This window comes from Pipistrellus kuhlii, unplaced genomic scaffold (assembly GCF_014108245.1).
Source record: "Pipistrellus kuhlii isolate mPipKuh1 unplaced genomic scaffold, mPipKuh1.p scaffold_m20_p_7, whole genome shotgun sequence".
NCBI classification, from domain to species: Eukaryota; Metazoa; Chordata; class Mammalia; order Chiroptera; family Vespertilionidae; genus Pipistrellus; species Pipistrellus kuhlii.
The window spans coordinates 6,371,794-6,396,807 of record NW_023425573.1 but is presented as its reverse complement, the minus strand read 5'-3'; the positions used below and the strand labels follow the sequence as shown (position 1 = coordinate 6,396,807).

General features: G+C 43.3%; 1 protein-coding gene across 2 annotated transcripts in view; it reads right to left on the bottom strand.

Moving 5' to 3' along the window:
* The window catches only part of PLEKHM3 (pleckstrin homology domain containing M3), a 144,073-nt gene that overhangs the window by 5,833 nt on the left and 113,226 nt on the right, over positions 1–25,014 (bottom strand). The window contains exons 7-8 of one of the 2 annotated variants that reach the window (XM_036421537.2): positions 17,853–18,010; positions 5,836–5,991 (exon numbers count right to left, since the gene is read on the bottom strand). In XM_036421537.2, coding sequence (XP_036277430.1) covers positions 5,919–5,991; positions 17,853–18,010 — 231 coding nt within the window. In that variant the 3' untranslated portion in view covers positions 5,836–5,918. Of the gene's footprint in view, positions 1–5,835; positions 5,992–17,852; positions 18,011–25,014 lie in introns of those variants that run through there. The other variant, XM_036421536.2, reaches the window with a different exon arrangement.

The following is a 25,014-nucleotide window of genomic DNA, read 5'->3' as shown; positions in this document are numbered from 1 at the left end:
ACGCAGCTCTGACTATCGGGAAGTTGGCCCAAAGGAGCTGACGCTCGCTGCCCCTATCCCATGAGATGACAATGAAATATTAAGGGCTTCTCTCTAAGCCTCTCCCACCCTCATCACACCAGCTCTCTCCAAGGCTGAGGGGGTGCGGACGGGGGGAGAAGTGGGGCTCTCACTTGAGGGGGAGGGGGAGGCGGGAGCTGCTGGAGGCAGCAGCAGCTTACCGCCGCCTGTGGGAGTAGTTTTGTGCTTTAACCGTTAGGACAGCCGCGATGGAGGGAACCAGGTGCATGTCAGCACTGGATACGCCACAGGAAGCGAGATGAGAAAGGAGCAAGCTGAGTTTGGCCTTGGTGGGAGCTCTGTGGGACAATGGCACCCATTATCCCTTGTCCCTGGCAAGCTGGTCCCTTTCTTGGGCCGGGGGCCAGAGAACATGTCTACAGTCCCGGGCAACACGAATCTCGCTGTGTCTTAGTGCAGGCACCTTGGCACGAGACTACACGGGTGATGAACAGTCGTTCACCTACAAATGTGCTTCCTGACTGACCGCGGCCAGGGAGGGAGAGGATCAGCGCCCGGAAATCTGACTCGCGAACTGCCCAGAGACGGGACAGACACGGTGTCCTTCTCACAGCCCTCAGCGCCCAGGAGACCAACCTGCCACACACCAACCGGAGCGGAGACGTGCAGGGCAAAGGGTCGCTTCTCAAACATTATGGCACAGAAGCAAGAATTCCCGGCTGCAGACAGCTTCCTGTTCTGGAATGCTGATGATGTGGGAGCAATTAGAGCCAGGCATGAGGTGCTGTCTGCGCCCTTCCAGACTCAAGCTGCTCAGGGTCACAGGAAACCGCCACGGCCCTGCCCCCTGCCCCCGGCCGAGGTCACCGTCCGCTCTGCCCTGTCCACGCTGGGGCCTACTCTTCCTGCGTTTTTATTTTTGGCTCTGGTGTGATCTCGGATATTAAGCTGGGATGCAGATTCAGGCTGGAGTTTGGCTGGACCGCTGACAAGCGGGAGGACAGGCCTGCAGCGCGGGGTAGCACTGTGGCTGCTCCCCTGGCAGAGCCCTCGGCGGGCAGGGCCTGTGCAGGAGTGGGCCCACGTCATTAGGCAGGCGAGTGTGGTTCAGTAGATAGCGCTATGGAAGGCGCCCCATAGGACCACTAGCCATGATTGGATTCTCTAAGAAACCAGGATGATGATGTAAATCTCTTAACTGAGGAAGGTGGTTATTGGGGGCTGGTTATTTTAATGTTTTGGGTGTTGTTATCTTCTGTGATGAGGTAAGTAAGTGACATCAGCAAACAACTTATAATGTGCTCAAATAGGAAATCAGCCAATAGTACCCACGCTGTGTGCCTGAGTAAGTGCATATGTGGTATATATGTGTTTGCATACATGTCTGCTGTTTGGAAGAATACACAGACATGTTACTAAATATCCTAAGATAAAGTGAATGCACCGAAACCGGTTTGGCTCAGTGGTAGAGTGTCAGTCTGCGGACTGAAAGGTCCCAGGTTCGATTCCGGTCAAGGGCATGTACGTTGGTTGCGGGCACATCCCCGGTAGGGGGTGTGGAAGAGGCAGCTAATCAATGTCTCTCTCTCTCATCAATGTTTCTAACTCTCTCTCTCCCCTCCTCTCTGTAAAAAATCAATAAAATATATTTAAAAAAAAAAGATAAAATGAATGCGATATGATTAAACAAATGATATAATGTAACCCATTCACTTTATTGGGGGGGAGGGAGGGAATAGCTGGGTTAAGGTAAAGACAGATTAACACACAATTTCAATAAGAAACTGATTATGACCCAGCTGGCATGGCTCGGTGGTTGAACGTTGACCTACGAACCAAGAGGTCATAGTTTGATTCCTGGTCAGGGCACATGCCTGGCTGCAGCCTCCATCCCCAGTGTGGGGTGTGCAGGAGGCAGCCAATCAACGATTCTCTCTCATTATTGATGTTTCTGTCTTTCTCTCTCCTGTCCTCTCTAAAATCAATAATAAAAAAAAAAATATTTAAAAAAAAGAAGCTGATTTGGTTGGTGCTGATGGTGAGGAGGCCCAGGTTCCACGCCTCCCCCTGGAGCACCATCTGCAGCCCAGCCTCCACCAGAATGGCCAGAGGCCCCTTGTGCCGCCCCAGCAGCTGCGGGGAGGGGGGTGAGAGGATTCCAGAACAATCGTGGCTCCTCGCAGAATGGGAACTAGATACACTTGGGCCTGTCACATTTAGGAGTGTTCCTTATAATTTGTTTTCCTTTTTTTGGCTCAGGGTAGGGATATGGGGGCTAAGCAGGTATCCATCTGGTTTGACTAGAATTATAAGAGACTGGAAAAGATCCAGCTCCTTTGGCCAAATGTCTGGCCGATGAAGGCGTTTCTGTGCAGCTCATAAAGCGACTGCAATAGATGTGTATGGTAAATACAGCATGATCAAGATTAGACATCTAAATTAGGCAGCATCTGTATGGCCCTCTGCCCCCGCTTTTACATAAATTATCCTTACGTTAGCTCTCTGAGCTGGGTACTATTTGTTTTCCTATTTTTAAGAAGTCGGTCAGTAAACAGATAAATGAAGAGAAAGAATAAAACAACTGGTGGCTTATTTGGCCCCAGAACTAGTGAAGTGATCAGCTGTGGACTAGATTCCAGTCTCCTGACCTGGAACCTGGCCCTTTTCCCTGTCACTGGCCACATGCTCCTTTAAGTTATTCAAAACGTCCCTAAAGACCCCGAGGACTCACATCTGAGGAGAACAATCGGGATGTCCTGCAATGATCTTTTTATTTACCTCCTAATCCCCAGAGTTAATTAAGGAAGGCTTTCCCCCTGATTGTGCCCACAAAGCATTTGGCTTTCACAGGTCTTGCACTTTTAGTTTGTAAACCAAGCTCAGCTAATACCTTTGACAAAAGCCCTACTTAAAATCTTGGCTCTGAAATAGAATGTAAACAAGGGCTAATTAATTCATTTGTTAATTTTGCCATCCTACTGGGGACAGTAGCTCCCCGTTACCTTTAGTGCAAACGCTTAATAAAGGCTTCTTGGTGGTTTGCAGACAGTGACAGCTTCTCAGCAAAGGTCTGTGTGGCTGTACAAAGCCATGACAGCTTTGACCTGAATGAAATAATTTTGGGGGGATAGGGAAGAACTGATATTTCTGACACTTCTAAGTTTGGTTTTGTTTTATGGTTCGCCTGGCAGTTAATACAATTCTCAACAATCAAATGTCCATCTTTTGGAGGGAATACTTTAAGAAAATCTTACTTAATCTTCGAAAAGGAAAAGAGCTGCAGAAGAATTTTAAAAATGTTCTACAATTTTGTCAGAAGCTAGAATAAACTCTAATTGTAGCCACAGAGAGCCATAAGGAAGAGCAATGGCTTTCTGCAGAGACTGATTTCTAAGGTATTATAGTTCAACACCTAAGGGCCCAAGAGATGTTCTGAAATGCCCTGCCACATCTAACACAAAGGGCGTGAACATGAGAGTATTACCAGGCTAATGCAGATTAAAAAACAATAATTTTGAATAATCTCAGCTTATATATGAATTCCACTGACCCACCAGACTACTTTTTGTATGTAAAAATGAAAAATTTAACTGTCAAGTTTTGAAGTAAGCCTCTTTAAAAGAAATAATAATCTATAGGGATGATAGGTATCTAGGACTCTGAATAGGATTTCCTTCTATGAACATATTATATTTTAATTCCTCAAAGTACTAAGACACTTACTGGAGCAAAACAAAACATATTCAAACATGAGTACATTAGGAAAATGTAAAAAAGTTTAGAAGGTAAACCAAATCTAATTTTATGAGCAGCGTGATTGGTTGCTTAGGAATGAGGTAGTGATGTAAATCTAGGAGGAGAAATGCTTTCAAAGGAACAACTCAAAGTGTTCTGTCATAACTTCAGACTAATCCTGTTTGTCTCTTCTCACCAATACAGTTCTCTTGATGAGATGGCATTACATGATTTTCCAATACTCCGTGTGTTCTAACCCAGAGACTCTCAAAGTGTGGTCCCGGGACGAGCCAAACCAGCATCACCAGGGAATTTGTGAGAAATGCAAAATATCGGGTCCCAATCCAGACTTACTGAATCATAAACTCTAGGGTGGAGCCCAGCAGTCTGTGTTTTAACAAGCCCTCCAGAGAATTTTATGAACGTGAAAGTTGGAAAACCACTGTTCTAGGCCAATCATTTCCAAAGACAATATGCTAATAGAGCTGTTCTAAATGTTTAAAACAAAAATATGGACTTTGCAAAATGAAATCAGAAAATTATTAATGTTTTTATAGAAGGCTTTACATTTTGTATCTATTATTTTTCTCAAAGCTAATAGACAAATCTCATTTAATTTCAAATAATATGTAGTAGTTTCTGTATTTACTGACCATTTGCATATTTTTTCTAGAATTAGTTTATGCCCCATTGCCTGTTTTATATCAACTTTTACTTAATCACTTTTAAACATTTTTTATATCCAGGACATTACTATTTTGTCACATCTGTTGAAAATGTTCCTCCAAGTTTACTGGTTAGCTTTGTCTTTATCTATAGAATTTTTAAAGTTTAATATTTTTTATGTTTTTAAAAGCATTTGACTTTCATGGCTTCTGGGTTGTGTTAGGCTTAGAAAGACCTTCCCCATTTAAGATAATATAAATATTCATTTATCTTTTATTTTAGTACTTTATGGGTTTAAATGTTTTTCATGAAAATATTTGATCAACTAAATGTATTTTGATGAAAGGAGAATGGTAAATCCAGCACTTTTATTCCTACAAAAATCTATTTAGCCCCCAGCTTCTTTTGTGGAATGATGCATATTTTGTTTCACTAATTTGCTGTGACACCTTTCTCATATATGAATTCCTATTTTTCTTGGGTCTTTTTCTGTACTTCTGAAATCATGTCCCATTGATCTGTGTGTTCCAATGCCTACATTATGCTGTGTATTTTATAACATTCTAGAGGCCCAATGCACGAAATTCATGCAAGATTAGGCCTTCCTTCCCCAGCTTCCCTCACAGCCCAGCTTCATCCAAGGATGTCCAGTCTAATGAGCATTTTATGCTTTTATTATTATAGATTTTTATATCTGGTAAAAACAGTCTCCTCTTACGTAAACAACTTTAGAAATCAATTCTATATTGAATATAATAGGAAAGTTTACTGGTGACCATATTTATATTAAATGAAAAAAATTTGGAATGTATATAATCAATCAACTATTTAAAATTTATATTATATAGTTTTATTTACAAGGTTTATTTAAAATGAGATGCAGGTGCACTGGTAAAAACATCTCAGGTGGTCAAAGATTAATCCTTGCTTAGATGTTCAATGTATTGAACATCTCAGATTTTTTTCATCTTGATATAGTGATAAAGGTATTGTGCAAATTTGGTGAGTTAAATTAATAGTCTGATTGTTTATACGTTTATAAATTAAGAAACATGGTTCAACTGTGTAATGATGTATAAATGTTTACTCACTAACATTATCCTACTGTGCATGAACCAAGCATGTATTATCTTGGACAAATTCGGCAATAATGCGTAAAAGCAGGTCTATGTTAACAGGGAATGAGGGAGGGCACGTGAGCAGCCGTGCTTGCTTTAGCAGCCCCTTCGCTGAGTGAAAACACTCTGTGGAACTTGGGATTCCACTCTGCGTATTAGTAAAATTGGATGGAACTGATAATCACAGTAATAAAAATAGTTATGTAAAGCAATAAACCGGTAGGACACCTCGAAGTCACTGGACATTTTATTTCTTTCAGCACTGTATTTATTCAGAAGACAGGGAGAGGGGGAAGCTGGGTGCTGGCATCTCAGCAAAGGGAAGCCAGAGGTGACAGCACAGGCGCTCACAGAGGGAATCCCATGGGAGCCTGCAGCTTAGGTCTGGTGAGCAGTGTGCTGTGCCGACCAATAACGAAGCCTTTTCTCTTTCGCTGTCTCTGGGCAAACTCTAGATCTTCCAGTGAGAAGAGCTGAGTTCAGAAACTTTCAGATGGCGCTAGGCGTGGGGATGAAGGGTTCAGTACCACTCGTAGGTACTTTCTAAGTATGAAGGCCTCTCTCTTTTAAACAGTAGACCTTCCGTGCGCTCTCGGGCAGTCAGAGGAAGGGAAAAGCCATCTTTCTTGCTTCCTGTTTTGCCATTCACATCCCTCCCCATCACTCCATCCTGTCCTTCTCCTCCGCCCCAGTCTTCCCTACCGCCAAGGATTTCTTCTCTTTTCATTCTCAATTCTGAATTTTTCTTCCAAATCATTGATGCACACTGCTTTCCGGCTATGTCTTTTAATTTAAATTTACTCTCCCTTCACCAAGGATTCTCTTTCTAGCAAAAAAGGATTAACCTCTCTTCTAGAGAAAGGCTGTAAGATCCTTCAAAGTCCTAACTGTCAAGGCCCAATCAGATCGTTCAGTTTGAGTTAAATCAGTTCAAATCAGTGGTCTCCAGTGTTCCCACTGCAGTCTTTGGAAACCATCAGCCATCACCAGCAGTGCCCGAGACCAGTGAAGGGCAGGCAGTGGCGTCTTTTGTCCTCCTAAGGTGGTTGATGGGTCCCTCAAATTCCAGGCTAGTGTTCTGACAGAAAGAGTGAGACAGAAAGAGTATTACACTGGCTTCGGCAGCCTGAATGGCTATGGTTTTGGGTGGGGATGCTGATCTTGATGGGGGTGAAGGGTTGGAAATGGGGTTAGGGGAGGGGAAGGTGTTAAGGGGATGAGAGAATGATTGCCACATTCCCTCAGACCCTATGAAGGGTCTGTGCTCTGATATAAATTCAGTCCAAAGGCCAACTTGTTTACAGAGGGTGCACATCTAGGGGCTGGGCCTTTATCTCCATTTTCAGTGTTTCAAAGGCATTCCCAACTGAACAGACGTTTACTAACGGCAGCACTGCAGATGCTTCCTGGTGCAACACTGAGTGTTTTAACATTCAGAATGCTAAAGGGTTTACTAAAATTATGATAGCGTACACTAGATATTGCAATAATGTCAAAAAGGATTTAAAAAAAAACCACACCATAAGAAGATATTACTACCTGTACTCCCATAATTAGTTGGATGAAAAAAATCTCAAAATATCAAACATACACGGACTAAACCAAGGTATGATTGTACCTTTTGTAGTTCTAAAGCATAAAACAGTTCATTTCAGAACACACTGCTCAGTCTGAAAAGTCAACATTTTTTTGTATGCGAAGGTAAATACTCCTTCTCCTGCCTATTGTGTATTTCGGGTTACTTATTTACAGTCCCATAGGGCAGGAAAAAGCACACGCTAAAAAATGACCTAAGAGATGTTCTGAAAATTAAATTATCTGAGTAGCTTAGCAAAGCTCCTATTTTTGACATTAAAGTCTCCACTGGGCCAGTAAAACACATCTGTCCCTAACATGCTGCATTATCACTCACTGAACACAGTCACATTACCTAGGTAATGTCTACACTGAAGGAGACAGTTTCCCTGGAGTTAGTTTAAAGGCTATTTTAAAATAAAAGAAAACACATTAAGTACAGATATGAAGAACTAAAAGCAAACCCTTCATTTATTCATGGCTGTTTATCGAGCATTTACTATGTGGTATTCTAGATGAAGAGATGGGCAGTGAGCAGTACACACAAAGTCAGTTTCCTCAGGAGGCTTATATTATTTCCAAATGGACTGAATCACAATTCCAATTTCGATCTTACTGCTGCTGGGTGAATTCTGGCAGTCAGTCAACTTTACTGAAAACACTGTGACAAACTGTCAGAGACCAATACAAAATGCCGAGCAAGAAAACTGAAGTACAGCTCTTCCTCCTTTTGCCACTTGGAACTTAAATCGGTGCCACGATCCTGGGGGGTGGACGCTGGGGGGTGGCTCATCAGAGGTCACACAGCAAGTTAGGGGCAGCGTCAGGAGTGACGTGCGAGACTTCTGTCCTAGGCCAGTGAGCTTCCTGCGGGCCAGCCTGCCTCTGCTTATTAAAAGGACCTTCATGATTTTAGAGCCAATTCAGTGTATTTTTTCTAGTAAAATAAAAGTTTATAAATGAAATGTGAGTATTCTCCTGGATCTGATATGATGAGACAAAAAAGCTGGATATTCAATTATATATTCAATATGATTTCAAGTTCACTAAATAAAATATATACATATATATATATATATATATATATATATATATATGCATACATATATTGGAGAAACTTCTTTATACTCTTATGTACTTTTCAAAGTTTTTATAATGAACGCCGGTTAACTTTATAGTTAGAAAGTTGAAATACGAGTTAAACAATGGTGACCATTTCTCCCTCCAACAAAAAAATTAGGTTGTCTAAAACGCTTAGGGGTAAGATGACAAACACAATATTAACGAGACACGTAATTAGATGCCTGGTAAGAACTGTGTCTAGGTGGAGATGACAGCCATCTATTCAAGGGACCAAATGGCTTCGGAAAAGAGCGGTGGCCTCGCCAGCGAGGGCCATGCTTAAAAACGCGCCGCATTTATCAGGGGCTCACGGCACCAAAGCTCAGGTCAGTCCCGGGGGCTTCACAAAAGCCTTGTCTGGGTGAGACATTCCGAGACGTTCTGACACGTGACTGCAGGAGCCGCCGGGCCAAGGTGAAATGCTATTTGCCAAGTTCCTCTGTGACCACAGTTGAAAAGCCAGAACCACTAGCATCGCGCTGGAGTTCTTACCCAAGAAAACCTTCACCGACACAAACACACACAGTCGGATTCCATCCTGGCCTGTCACTGGCCTGCTCTGCCGCTCCCAGCCTCTGGGCGCTCCCTGCCTCAGTTTCCCTCCTCTCCAGATGCCTCGCTGCTCTCCACGCTGCCCTCCTCGCTGTCCCTTTCTGAGTCTAGAACACAGGCGGGAGTCCTGTCTCCATCACCAGTGTCAGAGGGTCCTGGGGACACTCCTCCATGTGCTCCCCTTCAAACCAGAGAGGAGGGCGCGAGGGACGGAGACTCCTGCTTCCTCCGTCCGCCTCGGCCCCACTCCCCCGGCTGCTCCGCGGATCCCACACCTCATCACACCGCGGGGCTGCCTCCCGAGAAAAGCCGCAGAGAGGAAATATCATTAAAAACGTGTGTATGCTTAAGGGAAGCCGGTCCCTCCCCGAGGCCCGGCCGAGCCAAGGCTGTTGTTCTCTATTGTTGAACAGGATGTGACAGGGCTGCCAAGCTCTGCCCACAAACCTGCTAATTAGATGCCCTGACAGTGTTTGCTTTGGAACCTTTCCCGACAAAGGAATGTGTCAGGCTGATTAGTGAGAAAGGGTATGTACTGTGTGTGCACTCCGGTCCGATGAGGGCATAATCCAGGTATTCAGGCTGTTTGCACAGGGGCTCCCCGCGCAGCCGGCCGAGCCAATAGGAAGCCGCAGGGCCAGGCGGCTTCTGGGCCCTGCGCCCCCCCTCGGGGCTCTGTGTCACCGCCCCCGCCCACCGAGAAGGTTCCTGCCTCAACACGAAACCGTCCCTCGTAAAAGCACAAACTACAGCTGGCTCCCAGAAGAACGGAAGAGCCTTTGTGCGGTCGCCGGCCAACCCGGGGTTGGATGATTTCCTGGGCACAGAAACGAGATGTTAGACGAGTGGGCAAAGCCACCGCCACGCAACGAAAGGGACCGAGGGCCCCGAGGGCGCTGCTCCGAACGGGCTGCCCTGGCTGCGCTGGGAAAGCGGCCCGTCTCAGCGTCGGCCACGGGAGGAAGTCGCTCTATGCTTCACAGAGAGCAGGCTCTTCCTCTTTGGAAGCAAACCCTTACAAGGTTCCACGGCAATTAGCTGCCGGAAGCTCCGTGTGTACGGGAGGCTTAGAGGAGGGCGGGAAGTGCCAGGCGGAGACCAGAGTCCCTGTCCCAACAGGCCCGGGTCCCGGGGGCAGGGGGTAGGGGCCACAGTGAAACGCACAACAACAAAGACCGATTCACAAGGTCAGGGGTGCTGGGAGGGATCCCCACACCGATTCACAAGGTCAGGGGTGCTGGGAGGGATCCCGCACTGATTCACAAGGTCAGGGGTGCTGGGAGGGATCCCTGAACCGATTCACAAGGTCAGGGGTGCTGGGAGGGATCCCTGAACCAATTCACAAGGTCAGGGGTGCTGGGAGGGATCCCTGAACCGATTCACAAGGTCAGGGGTGCTGGGAGGGATCCCCACACCGATTCACAAGGTCAGGGGTGCTGGGAGGGATCCCGCACCGATTCACAAGGTCAGGGGTACTGGGAGGGATCCCGCACCGATTCACAAGGTCAGGGGTGCTGGGAGGGATCCCCACGCTCTTTGGTGAAGGTGGACCAGAGTTTCCGGAGTTGGCCAGTTCTTTGGAGGCCTTCCTCGGTCAGCTCACCTGACAACGTAGGCTTCAAAAATAACACGGAGGATAAGCCCTGCTGGAGACACCCTTGCTGTGGACTTTTCCACGAGGCCAGTGCTTGTGCTCACCAGAGGGGCAGGGAATGTTCGTGAACCGTGTGCACGTTCGACGTGGTGTCAGAGTATGTGGACTCGACTCTGAAGGGTCCCGGGAGCAATCGCTATTTCTCGGAGGCAGGCCAGGTATTGTGGCAAAGAAACACTGCAGGCGATGCTCAGTCTGCTTCTCTAACGCCCAGGGCTTAAGAATGTATAGGCATAACCCACGGGCACAGACAGTGTGTGGGGAAGGCCTGGGGCGGGAGGAGGGAACGGGCGAGAAGCGGTCCATGGGGAGAAAGGGTACATCTGTATTACCTTCAGCAATAGAGGTACATTTTTTTAAAACCCATATAGCCCTTCCGGAAGAGTGGCCGCTGAGCTGCAGGTGCCCCCACCCTGGGAGAACCCTCCGTGATGCCTTCCCTGGGGCAGAGAGTGTGTCTGACCTGGGAGCTGAGGCCGGTGCCCGAGAAATCCTTTAACGGTAGCTCAGTGGCTCTGGCTTCTGGGGAAAGCTGTAGTGTTGCTCTGACTTACACTATGCTCCTCTATCTTTGCAAGTATTTCTCCCCCGTCCCCCCAGTTGTACCGAGATAAAATTGACATATAACATTGTATTAGTTTCAGATAAACAGCATACTGACTTGATAGGGGTGCCTATTGTGAAATGATCACCACAGTAAGTTTAGTTTACATCTATCACCACACAGTAGTTACACATTTCTTTGTCTCATGATGAGACCTTTTAAAATCTACTCTCTTAGAAACTTTCAGACCTGGTACAATATTGCTATCTTTAGTCTGCAGATGCCAGAACTTACCATATAGCTGGACGTTTGTACCTTTTGAGCATTTACACTTGTTCCGCCCACCCCCTGCCTCTGGTCACTATCGATACCAGCCTTTCCTCTGTTTCTGAGGTGGTTTCTTTGGTGTGTGTGTTGTTGTTTTAGATTTCACATATAAGTGAGATGGTACAGCATTTGTCTTTCTCTGATTTGCTGCACTCAGTGCAAGTGTTTTAAATGCTAGCTAATAAGTTTATTTAAAAGTTCTGCCGAAGCCGGTTTGGCTCAGTGGATAGAGCGTCGGCCTGCAGACTGAAAGGTTCCGGGTTCGATTCCGGTCAAGGGCATGGACCTTGGTTGGGGGTACATCCCCGGTAGGGGGTGTGCAGGAGGCAGCTGATCGATGATTCTCTCTCATCGATGTTTCTAACTCTCTATCCCTCTCTCTTCCTCTGTGAAAAATCAATAAAATATATTAAAAAAAAAAAAAAGTTCTGTCAGTGTCCTTAATGAGCACTCATAATATATTTGGGAGAGCTGAACCAAGCAGTACATTTTAATGGGATGCCTACCATATATGTCACACACCAAATCCCGTGTTAAGCATGACCACATTCAAACACAGTCACCGGGCTCAGAGACTTGGGTGTTTTCCCTGTCGGGAAACCTGGAGGGATGATTTGTATGTCACATGAAAAAGTCAGCAAAGCGAATGCGTCAGACAGAAAGGATGGCACTGGTCCCCGGGAGCTGGCACGTTCTGGGAGCCCGGTGTCAGAACGCGCTCCGGGGGTTTTTAAGAGGAAGTCTTTATGGACTCGGAGCTGGGCGTGTTTCAAGACTCAGGAATGGCATCTTCCCAGGGACGTGTGAAGCAGCAGCGCGTTCTCAGTAACGAGGGAAGACTGGTGATCTGCAGCGGTGTCAGAAACGAAGCTGCTGGATGGGAGGCAACTCGAGGATTTAAAAAAGTCTGTGTTCTGGGTTATTTTGTGGATTTATGTGACTTTCTTGCTTTCCAGCGTTCTCCCTTACATCACAGGGCAGTATCAGTCTAACCTCCTGGTTCAGAATCAGGGGAAGTTAGAGTCTGGTTTCTTATTCTCAACCAGGGAGGGCGCGTGTTGTCCTTTCTGTTAGGATGTGGAACTCCTCCCTGTGTTCCCAGAATGCTATTCTCTCCTAACGCTGCACTTGGCCTTCGTCCTCTAGGAGGGCGAATGCTGGGCGAGTCTTAGCTCAGCCTGCCGCCCTGGGTCTTCCGATCGCATTTAAAGCCTTGAGATTTGACTGTTAGAGTTTTCCTGCTTAATTTGAGAGATGTGTATTCAACTTACACCTGAGGAGAACAGACATCCCCAGGGAAACTGTCAGTGTTTCCTTCTGAACGGAGGGGTGCTGGCAGCCCTGACGAAGGCAGCCCCGGGCTCCCAGACCCATCCTCGCCCACCACCAGCAGAGCAGCCAGGCAGGCTTGCTGGGATCTCCTTTCCCACCCAACCTGCAGGCTCAGGGCTGGAAGGGTAAAAACTTCCTGGTGCCAAATAAAGGAAAATTCAAAGTAACAGTGTTGGGGAAGCTTCTTTAATGAGAGGCCCACGATCCCATTCCCCCCACTCCCACCCCCAATTTCTTTAGGGGGTGTGCCTGCACAAATGGTTTGAAGACCACAGGTCCAGAAGAACAGTGATGTGTAATGAAAAAAGCCTGGTTTTAAAGTTCTATTATGTTTGGGTTCAAGTTTTGGCCTTATCTCTTGGGCCAAGGTAATCGCCTTTTCTGAAGCTGCATTTCCTTGTTTATTAAAATGAAGGTCAAACTTCCCTCAGGCTGCTGGCATAAAATTAGGTGAGAGATATAAATAGCTAGCATTAGTACCAGTGAGTGTTGGTGCCATGCCCCCAACAATCCTGGAACAGTCTCTTCTATTGATGGAGACGGTGTTCTGACAATCACTAAGGCTCTATTTTTAAATTACACATTTATGACGTTTCCTCCTGCATAACAGTTAATTTAACAAGGAAAAAAGTCTGAAGAGTTGGCCCATGTTTGATAGATGGTCTTAATCAAATAGGCATGCTAAAACCAAGGACAGTGGAATTCTAAATACCTAAATCAGTGCTTGCGAGTCAGAGAGACAGCCCTCTGATGCTCTAAGAAACGGTGGGACTTCCTTTCCATCTGCAGTGCACAGCGTTCCTGCTGATGACACACCACCTGTGGGAGCCTCGGGTTCACACCCTGCTGTGTCTTCTCCCACACTCCCATCAGCCTCCTCACGGCTTGGCGAGCGTCCCTCCGGCCGGAGGCTGCCAACGATTCATGAGCAAGGAGCACGCCACGTTCACGAGCCTAGCCCAACGCTCAAACACCGCATGAACAAGCTCAAACAAGGCACAAACACTCAATAAATCAAGTCCTGAAAGAATCTAGTAGTTCTAATGCTTGTAGAATTTTTAAAAACCGAATTATGCTATTCAATGATATCTAAATCTCAAAGGATGTTGAATGTAATTCTGAGGACACAGAGGGGCTGAATGTATCAAGCTGGGCAAGGATATGTGTGGTAAGAAATTCACTACATACTCCATTTCTGCAATTTTTAAAAAACCCTCACCCGAGGATGTTTTCCCATTGGTTTTTAGAGAGAGGGGAAGAGAGAGGGAGAGACAGAAATATCAACGTGAGCAAAACACAACCATTGGCTGCCTTCTGCACTTGCCCCGGCCAGGACCCACACCGGGGGGGGGGGGGGGGCAGGAGGAGGGCAGCCTGCAACTGAGTTATGTGCCCCTGACCAAACGGAACCTGGACCCTTCAGTCTGCAGGCCGACACTCTATCCACTGAGCCACACCGGCTAGGGCCATTGCTGAGATTTTTACACACAGCTGTTTAAACATGTTTTATTATGGAAATTTTCAGACATGCTCAGAAGTAGAGAGGAGAGTATAAAACACTTTTGTATACCTATCGCCTAGCTTCAACAATGATCAATCTTTCATCCATATCTGTTCCCTCTCTCCCACTGTCAGACTATTATGAAGCATATCCCAGAGACCATCCAACTTCATCCATAAACATTTCAGTTACATATAGATTTAAAAATTAACCCTCTTACATTTATTTTTATTTATCACATTTATTAACTTAGCACATCTTTATGAACATGTTTTACACCTGCAGTTCTATTTCTGGTTAAAGCTTCTTTTACTAAATCATTTATTAGTGCTTCTCTCTATCCTTTCCTATAGACTTGTATAAACCGCTCCCAGTGTTTAACTGGAAACTGACCATCAAGAAATAGCTCAACAGGTTCCTGAAAAGCATTATCGTCCTGGGAGTCCAGGGAGGCGACTCAGGGGGTTGTGCATGCTCGGAGAGGTGCATGCGAGCAAGGGAGAGCCGAAGGGTCCTCAGCAGCACCAATTCTTTGTCCTGGGGAAGGCTCCCAGGAGCCCACAGACATTGCGATGATGTCATTTTGGTTTTGAGAAACCAGCGGCCCTGCCTGTGACCACAGCTACTTCAGAGGAGGTCTGCCTTCGGGCTGTGATGCAGAACCACCTGGGAGCCTCTGAAGGTAGAGATTCTCAGGGTGAAAACCAACAGCAGGTCTCCTGGGGAGATTTTTATGTGCGGCCCTCAGCCCCGGTGCTGTGTAAGGACCAACTGTACCACGTTTATTTATCCATCCACCACTGAAGAACATTTTGGTTCTTTCCAGTTCAGTGTGATTATTTAAAGCTGCTATAAATATCCATGTGAGGTTTTTTTTTTGTGTGTGTGTGTGTGTGTTTTTGTGTGGATATAGTTATCAATTTGTGTTATTTAGAAGTACATTGTTTTCTCCCCAAGTATTTTGGGGTTTTCCAGGCATCTTTTTATTATTGATTACCAGTTTGATTTCATTGCGGTCTGAGAGCATACTTTGCATGAGGCTTTTAAGCTTGTTCAGATGTGTGTTAAGCCCCGAATGTGATCTCTCTCGGTAAATGTGAGCTTGGGAAGGATGTGTGTTCTGTTGTTGTGGATGAACCACATGAAATGACAAAGATCTCAGTTGGATCCTGTTGATTGATAATGCTTTGCAGTTTAGCATTATCAATGGTTACTGATTTTCTGTCTGCTGGTTCTGCCAGTATTGAAAGAGGGGTATTGAAGTCTCTAACTATAATAGTGAAGACATAATTGCATTGAATCTATAGATTGCTTTGGATAGTATGGACATTTTAATGATGTTAATTCTTCCTATCCAGGAACACAGTATATGCTTCCATTTATTTGTAGGTGAGATTCATGATGATGGAAGGAGACTTGACTTGGGGTGATGAATACACAATACAATATATGCAAATGATGTATTGTAGAACTGTACACCTGAAAACTATATAATTTTACTAGAGGCCCAATGCACAAAATGTGTGCAAAGGGCTTGGCCCTCGCAGCTGCAGCAGCTTGCCTCAGCCCTCACAGCCCCTGCCGGCTTCGTCCAGAAGGTCATCTGGAAGGATGTCTGGAAGGTTGTTTGGCTGTCCGGTCTAATTAGCATATTATGCTTTTATTACTATAGATTAGCTAATGTCACCCCACTAAAATCAGTGGAAATGGACCAGGACTTTCATGCCCAAAATAATGGATATGTGTATGTGTGTGTGTGTGTGTGTGTGTGTACATGTGTGTGTGTTTCATATGTGTGTCCTTGCAGTTTTTTCAGTTTTTGCCTCATGTGTTATGTCTTTTTGGGTAACTGACCCCTTTATCATTACACAATGCCCCTCTTTATCCTTGTATGAAAGATTGGTATTGGTATTTTTTCTTTAAATATTCAACAAAATTCACTGGTAAAAACATTTGCCTTTTTTATGGGAAGATTTAAAATTTACTAATTCAATTTCTTTCTTGCTATACGTCTGTTCATATTTCTCTTTCTTTTTGAGTCACTTTTGGCAATTTGTCTTTTTAGAAATTTATCCATTTCACCTAAGTTGTACAGCTTATTGATATGAAGTCGTTGATATGGTACTTCCTTATAATTCTTTTAATTGCTGTACCCTTTTTAATTCCTGATTTGGGGGGGGAAAGTATACAATTCACTGATCTTCAATGTATTCACAAGACCATGTAACTATAACCATAATCTAATTGCAAAACATTTTTACCATCTCCCAAAACCACCCATATCCACTAGTAGTCCCTATTCTCCTTCCCCCAAACCCTTGGCAACCACTAACCTATTTTGTATCTGGATTTCCTTATTTGGGGCATTTCATATAATTAGAACATACAACATATGGTCTTTCACTTAGCATAAGATTCATCCATATGGCAGCATGTATCAGTACCTCATTCCTTTTTAGGCTGAATAATGTTCGTTACATGGACATATCACATTTTGTTTATACCCTCATCAGTTGATGGACATTTATGTTGTTTCTACTTTTTGGCTATTATGAATACTGCTGTTATGAACATTTCTGCTTAAGTTTTTGTGTGGTGCACCTTTTTAATTAGCATATTATCTCAAGGTTATGAGCTAAGTACCTAGTCACTCAGGAAACTGGAGGCTGGAGAGTATGTTTTTTGTCTGTGTGTTTATATGTTTGTCTTTCTATGTGTGGGAACAACCCAAGTTCTTGGATGTTTACACAGAGTCATTGGGTTTAAGAAGAAGCCAGAAGGGCTGAGTCAACCGTAATATCTTAACTCTGCCCTGCATGCTTCAACTCCCTGGCTCCATCCTCACCTTCTGTTCTGAACCACAGTGTAAGTGGAAATGGACCAGGACATCCATGCCCAAAAAAGCCATTGTATACATACACACACACACACAAATGTATATTTCTACCACGCTTTTCAGATAAAAGGAAAAGTGGTATGTATCATTTTGTTACTCAAGAAAAGCAATGGTAAAATCCTGCTCTCAAGTTAGTGGGAGGGGAAAAATCATCTGTCAATCAATAGACGTGATGATGCCCAAATATTACTTTGGTTAGAAAAATAATCCCACATAAACTCCCACTTTTCTCTCTTTTGGTCCTAAAACTTTCAACACTGTCATGCAGTGCATCTGTGCATAAAAGCATGTGCGAGCCAGACAGCTGTTCACCAGTGTCCTCTAGCTTGATTCCTAGTAATCCGTCCAGTTTTGGCCTTCCTCCTAGACTCTTTCCCATCATCTATCACTTGGCCCCGAAATGGTTGTGAGAATTCTTCCTCCCAGTCTTTGTTCTAAAATTGAATCCGAACTGTGGGAGGGAGGGAGGGGGGCAAAAAAAAGATCAATAAAATATGTAAAAATAAATAAATAAATGATTTAAAAAAATAAAAAAATAAAATTGAATCTGAACACTCTTTGTTACCTCATAAAGCCGAGCCACGCAATGTTTATGTGCAACTCTGTTATCTCGTTCTGGATAAAGGCAGTGAGGTGAGTTACAAATAACTAGAGAAAACCAAAGGGTAAACAATGTTCTCTAAGAGTAAGGGAAATCTGATCCAGGATAAGACAAGAGATACAGTACTTGACTAAAAGTTGGCCTGATCTGGCCAAACAAGACTGCATGCGACACATTCAGGTGTACGGTTTAAGACGAGATTCTGTACCTGCTTGTCGAAATATCCTCAAAAGGGTAGAGGATCTCTCCATTGTTGCAGATTTCACAGATGAACCCCTTCTGGCTGCAAAGACTGCAGCTGTACACGTGAGCGCTGGCAAATTTAATGACCTTGCCCAGGAATGGAGCCAGCTTCCCCTCTATTACCTGCCGAAAGAGAAATGGAACAGGGAAAGCCATTGAGCGCAGAAATCTTGCAGATGAGGAGAACTGGAATTCCTTTCCTTTACACAACAGGAAAACCTCTAATTATAATTTCTCAGCAACTCTGAGAAAGAAAAGACATAGTATTTTCGCTGCAAAAGAACCCTCTGGTTTAAACCGCTGGAGGCTGGAAAATGAAGATGTTGAAACTTCTTTTGTATTCTTCTTCCTTTGTAGTGGGGTGTAAGGGACTGAAGACCAACAAACAGGGAGCCCCCCTTGCCTGGGCCGGCTTGCAGTTATGGTGTGGTGTCAGAGGAATGCGGCGGGGTTCCCGGAACAGACTGAACACATCAGGGTGAGTCTGAATGTAGACCTTCATGCTTTCTGTTGTCTATTCAACAATTCCCTTTCTCTGGTGAATTAATAGGAAAGTTTTTTTTCACCATTTCCCCCAAGAACACAGAACAAATGTGGAAAAATGGTTTCTTTTGCTGACAAGTATATTAATATAAAGAGGCTGCAAATTTGGCAGGCAGAGGGTCATATTCAGCCTGAAGAGTTTTTAAAAAAATCTCTTAGTGTTTTAAAGAATGAGCCATTTTAACAATTGGGAGCCTGGCTGGTGTGGCTCAGTGGTTGAGCGTCGACCTAGGAGCTAGGAGGTCACTTTCTAAGATTCCTGGTCTGGGCACACGCCCTGGTTGCAGGCTTGGTCCCCAGTGTGGGACGTGCAGGAGGCAGCCAATCAATAATTCTCCTTCATTATTGGTGTTTCTATCTCTCTCTCCCTCTCCCTTTCTCTCTGAAATAAAAAAAAGATCTATTTAAAAATAAAGAAAAATAATTGGGATATTTCACATAAAATTGAGTATTTAGGGTTTCTTTTGAAGAATCATTAGATCCAGCAGAGCTAGGCCTGAACTCTAGCACGGTGATGATCCTGCCTGCCACAGCAGCTTGCTCCCCACCGCACGTGCCTCCTGTCCATAGCTGTCCCCCCAGGCCCGTGTCTTGCATCTGCCTCCTCCCACAGTACCACACTGCAAGCAATCTGGCTTTGGAACCAATGGTTTGTCTGCTCTCTCCTCACTTCCCTAAAACGATGGGCTTCAAAGTGTTCAGCAGTTCGTGTACCAACAAGATAAAATTTAATTTGAAAATAGTTAACAATAGCCGAGACCGGTTTGGCTCAATGGATAGAGCGTTGGCTTGGGGACTGAGAGGGAAAGATAGAAGTATCAATGATGAGAGAGAATCATTGATATGCTGCCTCCTGCACACCCCCTACTGGGGATGCAACCCACAACTTGGGCATGTGCCTTTGACTGAAATCGAACCGGGACACTTCAGTCCGCAGGCCCATGTTCTATCCATTGAGCCACACTGTCTAAGGCTGAAGTGGTTTTAAAGGTCACATGATGTTTTCAAAATAACAGTATTAACTTTAGGGAAGGGAAGAAATGGGAAAAGCAAATCTTTCACTTTGTATACAGGTGTCTTTTTGCATTTTTAAAAACAATGTATATCGTGTTGCATCAAGGTACAGAAAGTGAACAGAAAAATCAGGTTTACTGCTTTATAAAAGTGGATCCCCGCCCCCCCCCCCCCCCCCCCCCCTAATACAAGAGGGTAGAAATTATGCTGGCTGTTTTTCTGTCAAGCAAGTCCGTGTTCCACTATTCTTTAACTTATTTCCTCTTTGGAAAGCCATAGATAGAGCTCTTTTTATTTTTATTTTCTCAAGGACCATTAACTTCGATAAACCCCAGTAAAGCATACTCCTAATACCAACACATGACACACTTTCTAAGAAATAACCACCACCAAGTCATATACCCAACCACCAGCAAACACTTTCCGGTGTGTCATAGGGTTATTTCTAAACTGTGGTGACAATTCTTCAGTTCCACTTGGTTTTGCTTACATTACTCTTTCCTAAACAACCAAGATTAATGACACATTTAAAGAGAGGCACAAACTACAGTCCACTCAGGGGAAAGCATCAGGATGTAGAACAGTTCTGGACACCAGGGGAGTGAAGGCTGCTTAAGGAACCGAGGGTGAGAAGAGAAGACCTCAAGGAGGACCTGACAGTTATCACCTGGGATCTAAAGGAGCAGACCGGGCATCTTGTGCATAAAGCTTTCTTATTTATTTATTCATTCATTCATTTATTTATTTATTTATTTATTTATTTATTTATTTATTTAAAGCGAAATCCCCAGTTTTTAAAAAAATATTGTTTAATTGATTTCCTTTACAGAGAGGATAGGAAAGGGAGTTAGGAACAGCGATGAGAGATAAGCTGCCTCCTGCACATACTGGAGATGTGTCAGCAACCAAGGCACATGCCCTTGACCCAGGAATCCAACCTGGGACCCTTCAGTCTGTAGGCCGACGCTCTATCCTCTGAGCCAAACTGGTTAGGACAAGCTTTTCCCATTTTAGATGATCTCCTTGAGGCAAAGGGTATGAGAATTTTTCAGGCTTTTGAAATATCTCACCAAACTTATTTAATAAACTTTAAAAAAATTAATTTGGGGACTGATAGCTTTATAATAGCTAGTCTTCCTATCAAAGAACCTGATCTAGATATCCATTTTATTACATTTTCACTTATTATAGTTTTAATAATTTTTTTTCTTCCCTTGTACATACCACTCACATTTATTATACTTAGGTTATTTCAAAATTGAATTTTGTGTAATATTTTTTCTCATTAGCCATTGCTGATATATTAGGATATATTGGCATTTGTGTATACCTTATATATGACTATAATTTTACTGTATTTTCAGGAATGCAAAGCATTTTTAAGGGATTCTTTTGGGTTTTCTGAAAGTAATAAACTGGTCCCTTCCTTTCTAATATTATATCTCTTATTTATGTTTCATGTCTTTTGCATCACTCAGTGCTCCTCACACAATATAAGAAATAATGGTGTTAGAATCAAACTGGAAATTATGGGGTGTAGTGAGTGGCTCATTTTCTCCATGAGGAACATATATATTGTCATTCACCACATTTTATTGATTTCCTCTCTTTTTAAATTACAGCTTTAGTGAGATATAATCACATACCATGTAATTCACCTATTTAAAGTCTACAATTAAATGGCGTTTAGTTTATTCACAGAGTTGTATACTATCAATTTTTGAGCATCTCTTCCACTCTTCCAAAAAACCTTGTATCCATTAGCAATTACTCCCTTTCCCCTAGACCAGTGTTTTTCAACCTTTTTTGGGCAAAGGCACACTTGTTTCATGAAAAAAATCACGAGGCACACCACCATTAGAAAATGTTAAAAAATTTAACTCTGTGCCTATATTGACTATATATAAAGTAATTCTCTCGAATAGGAATCAAATAAACACAAAGAAAGTATTTTATAATTACTTTATTATGAAATATTAAGTAAACAAAATAGTGAAAAATTATAAAATTCTTGTCTTGTCTGCACCTACGGCACACCAGGCAACATCTAGTGTGCCGCGGAACAGCGGTTGAAAAACGCTGCCCTAGACTACTCCCCAAGACCTAACCAAGCACCAGTCTAATCTCTGTCTCTATAGATTTACCTATTTGGGGCATTTCATATAAATGGAATGATACAACATGTGTCTTCTCTCACTTAGCTTAACATTTTCAAGGTTCAAGTTGATTCTCTTCTAAATACCTCTAGTGTAAATCTCCTTTCCCATCCTGCCCCACACTCTTATCTCTCCTGTCAGTCTTCTAGTTTTATTTCCAGATGCCTGTCTTTTTCCTTTGATCTGACCATAAAATATATATACTAATTAGTTTTAGATACCACTTTCATCATGTATCATCTCTTCCCTCAAACCTTGGTGAATTATGATTTTATCATTATTAAAAACTCTTCACTCATTCATTTCAGAGAATTATATTGAATTACCATGTCCCATATTCTTCATACAAGAGTGAACTGGGCCAAACTGGAGCTTACATTTTGCCCGGGGTGCAGGTAGTCCATAAGCTGATTCCACATTACCTATCCAAATTCATTTTCCATTTCTTATGATGTAACTTCTGTTGTGAGCAGATGTTTCCTCATGGAGAGTGTGCGTACTCTTGTTCTTGTGCCTTCACCCATGTCATTTCCTCTGTCTGAAGTTCCGCTTCTCTTCTCAAACACTTTTTTGACTTCACCTAGGCTTCATGGCTCTGATCTGTTCTGGCTTGATCTGGAAAGCCATCTTTGGCAACTTCACTGTTTGGATCTCTTGTGCTTCACATAGATTACTTTTACATCATGCACACCATGTAATTTAATATAAAACTTGATGCTGTTTAGTACTCTTTACTAATGCTTAACATGTGATTGTTTTGCTTATCCAACTGTTGATTGAATATCTCAAAATGGTGATCCTAACTATAAAGTGGTGATTTTACTTTAAAAAAAATGTAAATTTTATATGGAGTAACCTAAGAGAATGTAAATTGCTTGGAGGCAAGACTGAGTCTCATACTTGTCTTAAATATCCCATTTCTGCCAGGCATCTAAGCTCTTGTTGATTGACCAAGGATGCTTTCTCCTCTTTTTCCTTGGCTGCAGTGGTTATATCTTAGGGCTGTTTTTGTGTCACAAATATTTTCAATCATTCTGCGGGGTGATTTAGGGAGGAGCATAAAGAGTGTATGGCTCTGGTGGAAGCTCAGCTATTCAGGGACTCCTTTGGCTTCTTTTCATTTGATTAATTGCTCTTCCTATTTGTCAGCTTAAGTTCATGGCCATGTTCCAAAGGGCTAAAGCTGCTGAAAGATTTCCTTCCAGAAAGTGAGGTAATAGTCTATGTTTTAGAATTTACAAACATATCTTTAATATTTCAGAAAGGAAAAGTTTATACTTATAATTGTCCAGGGATAAAGATATATTTAGAAGGTTTAAATCTTATCTTTGACTACAACTACTAGCAGCACTGGGAACAGGATTCAACTATTCTGGTTTCTTGTCTAGAGGTTTCATCGCAACAAAGTAGTAGGTTCCAAATGTGACATCTCCAAGGGTTCTTTTAAAAATAAATATATTGATACAAATTTAAAAAATCAGACATATCTTTACTTTGGATAATTGTTTAAAAATAAAATCAAGTGACCTGCCTCCCATCATCTGCTCCTGCCCCCAAGTCTTACAACTTCTAATCTCATTTCCTAACCATCTTGGTGGGGGCTTAGGGTTAAGGCCATATTCCACAAACTCCAGGAAGATGGCAGCCTTAAAGAAGACCAAAGCCCAAGGAGCTCCTATCCTTAGTTTCTAAATGAGAATGAAAAGTAGAAAAGAACTATTAGAATGTCAATGGACCTGGAAAATGACTATGGGTTGGGCAAGGTCAAATGGCCAACAAGCGAACAAGTATACAGCCTGAGGAAAGTCAGATTTGAGAACTCTGTAGGTCATCCCTAAACTGGAGTGCATTCCTAGAGTGACAATAGTCCTCAGTGAGGCCCAGCATGGGGAACAGTCCTACAGCAAAAAGAAAACAGATTCCAAAAAAATTGAGAATAGTGTAAAGAGCCTCTGGGGCAACTTCAAGCACACCAACATTTATATCATGTGGATCCAGTAGGAGAAGAAAGAGCACAAGAAATTGAAGACCTATTTGAAAAATTAATGACAGAAAACTTTCCTAACTTGGTGAAGGAAATAGACATACAAGTTCAAGATGCACAGAGATTCCCAAACAAGATAAACCCAAAGAGGCCTACACTAGGACACATCATAATTAAAATGCAAAAGATTAACCACAAAGAGAGAATCTTAAAAGCAGCAAGAGAAAAGCATTTAGTTACCTATAAGGGAGCTCCATAAGATTGTCAGTTGATTTCTGAACAGAAACTTTTCAGGCTAGAAGAGATTGGCAAGAAATATTTATGATGAAAAGCAAGGACCTACACTAAGATTACTCTACCCAGCGAAGCTATCATTTATAATAGAAGGACCAATAAAGAGTTTCCAAGACAAGAAAAAGTTAAAGGAGTTCACCACCACCAAACCAGTATTACATGAAATGTTAAAGGGTCTTCTTTAAGAAGTAGAACAAATAAAAGATTAAAAAAAATATGAACAAAAAAAGGGCAATTAATACATATCTATCAACAATTGAATCTAAAAAACAAACTAGCCCTTGCTGGTGTAGCTCAGTTGGCTGGAGCATTGTCCCATACATTGAAAGCTTGAAGGTTCAATCCCTGGTCAGAGCACATGCAGTTGATGTTACTGACATCGATGTTTCATTCTTCCCCCTTTTCTCTGTCTCTTTATCTCTCTAAATAAATAAAAACGTACATATTCTCCAGTGAGGACTAATACAATAATCTATAATAATAAAAGCATTGCATGCTAATTAGACCAGACAACTGAACAGCCTTTTGGACATCATTCCAGACAAAGCTGCAGTGGTGGGGCCAAGGCAGAGGAAGTTAGGGGCTGTCAGGCAGGCAGGATGGCAGTTAGGGGTGATCAGGCAGGCAGAGTGGTTAGGGGTGATTAGGCAGGCAAGTGAATGGTTAGGGGGGATCAGGCAGGCAGGCAGTCAGGCAGGTGAGCAGTTAGGAGCCAGAGGTCCCAGATTGTGAGAGGGATGTCTGACTGCCAGTTTAGACCTGACATCTCCTGAGGGATCCCAGATTGTGAGTAGGTGCAGGCTGGGCTGAGGAGAACCCCCCCCGCCTCGCTGTGCATGAATTTTTGTAATAAAATAAAAATAAAATAAATGAATAAGCAGAACAGAAACAGACTCACAGATACAGAGAACATTTTGATGGTTGCCAGATGGGAGGAGGTTTGGAGCAGGGGGAGTAAAAAGTGAAGGGATTAAGAAGTACAAATTAGTTATTACAGAATAGTCATGGGGATGTACAGTACAGCATAGGGAATATCCTATATAATAAAGAGCTAATATGCTAATTAGACCGGATTGCAGAACAACCTTCCGGAACGACCTTTTGGAACGACCAGTGGGCAGCAGGTGGGGCCGGGA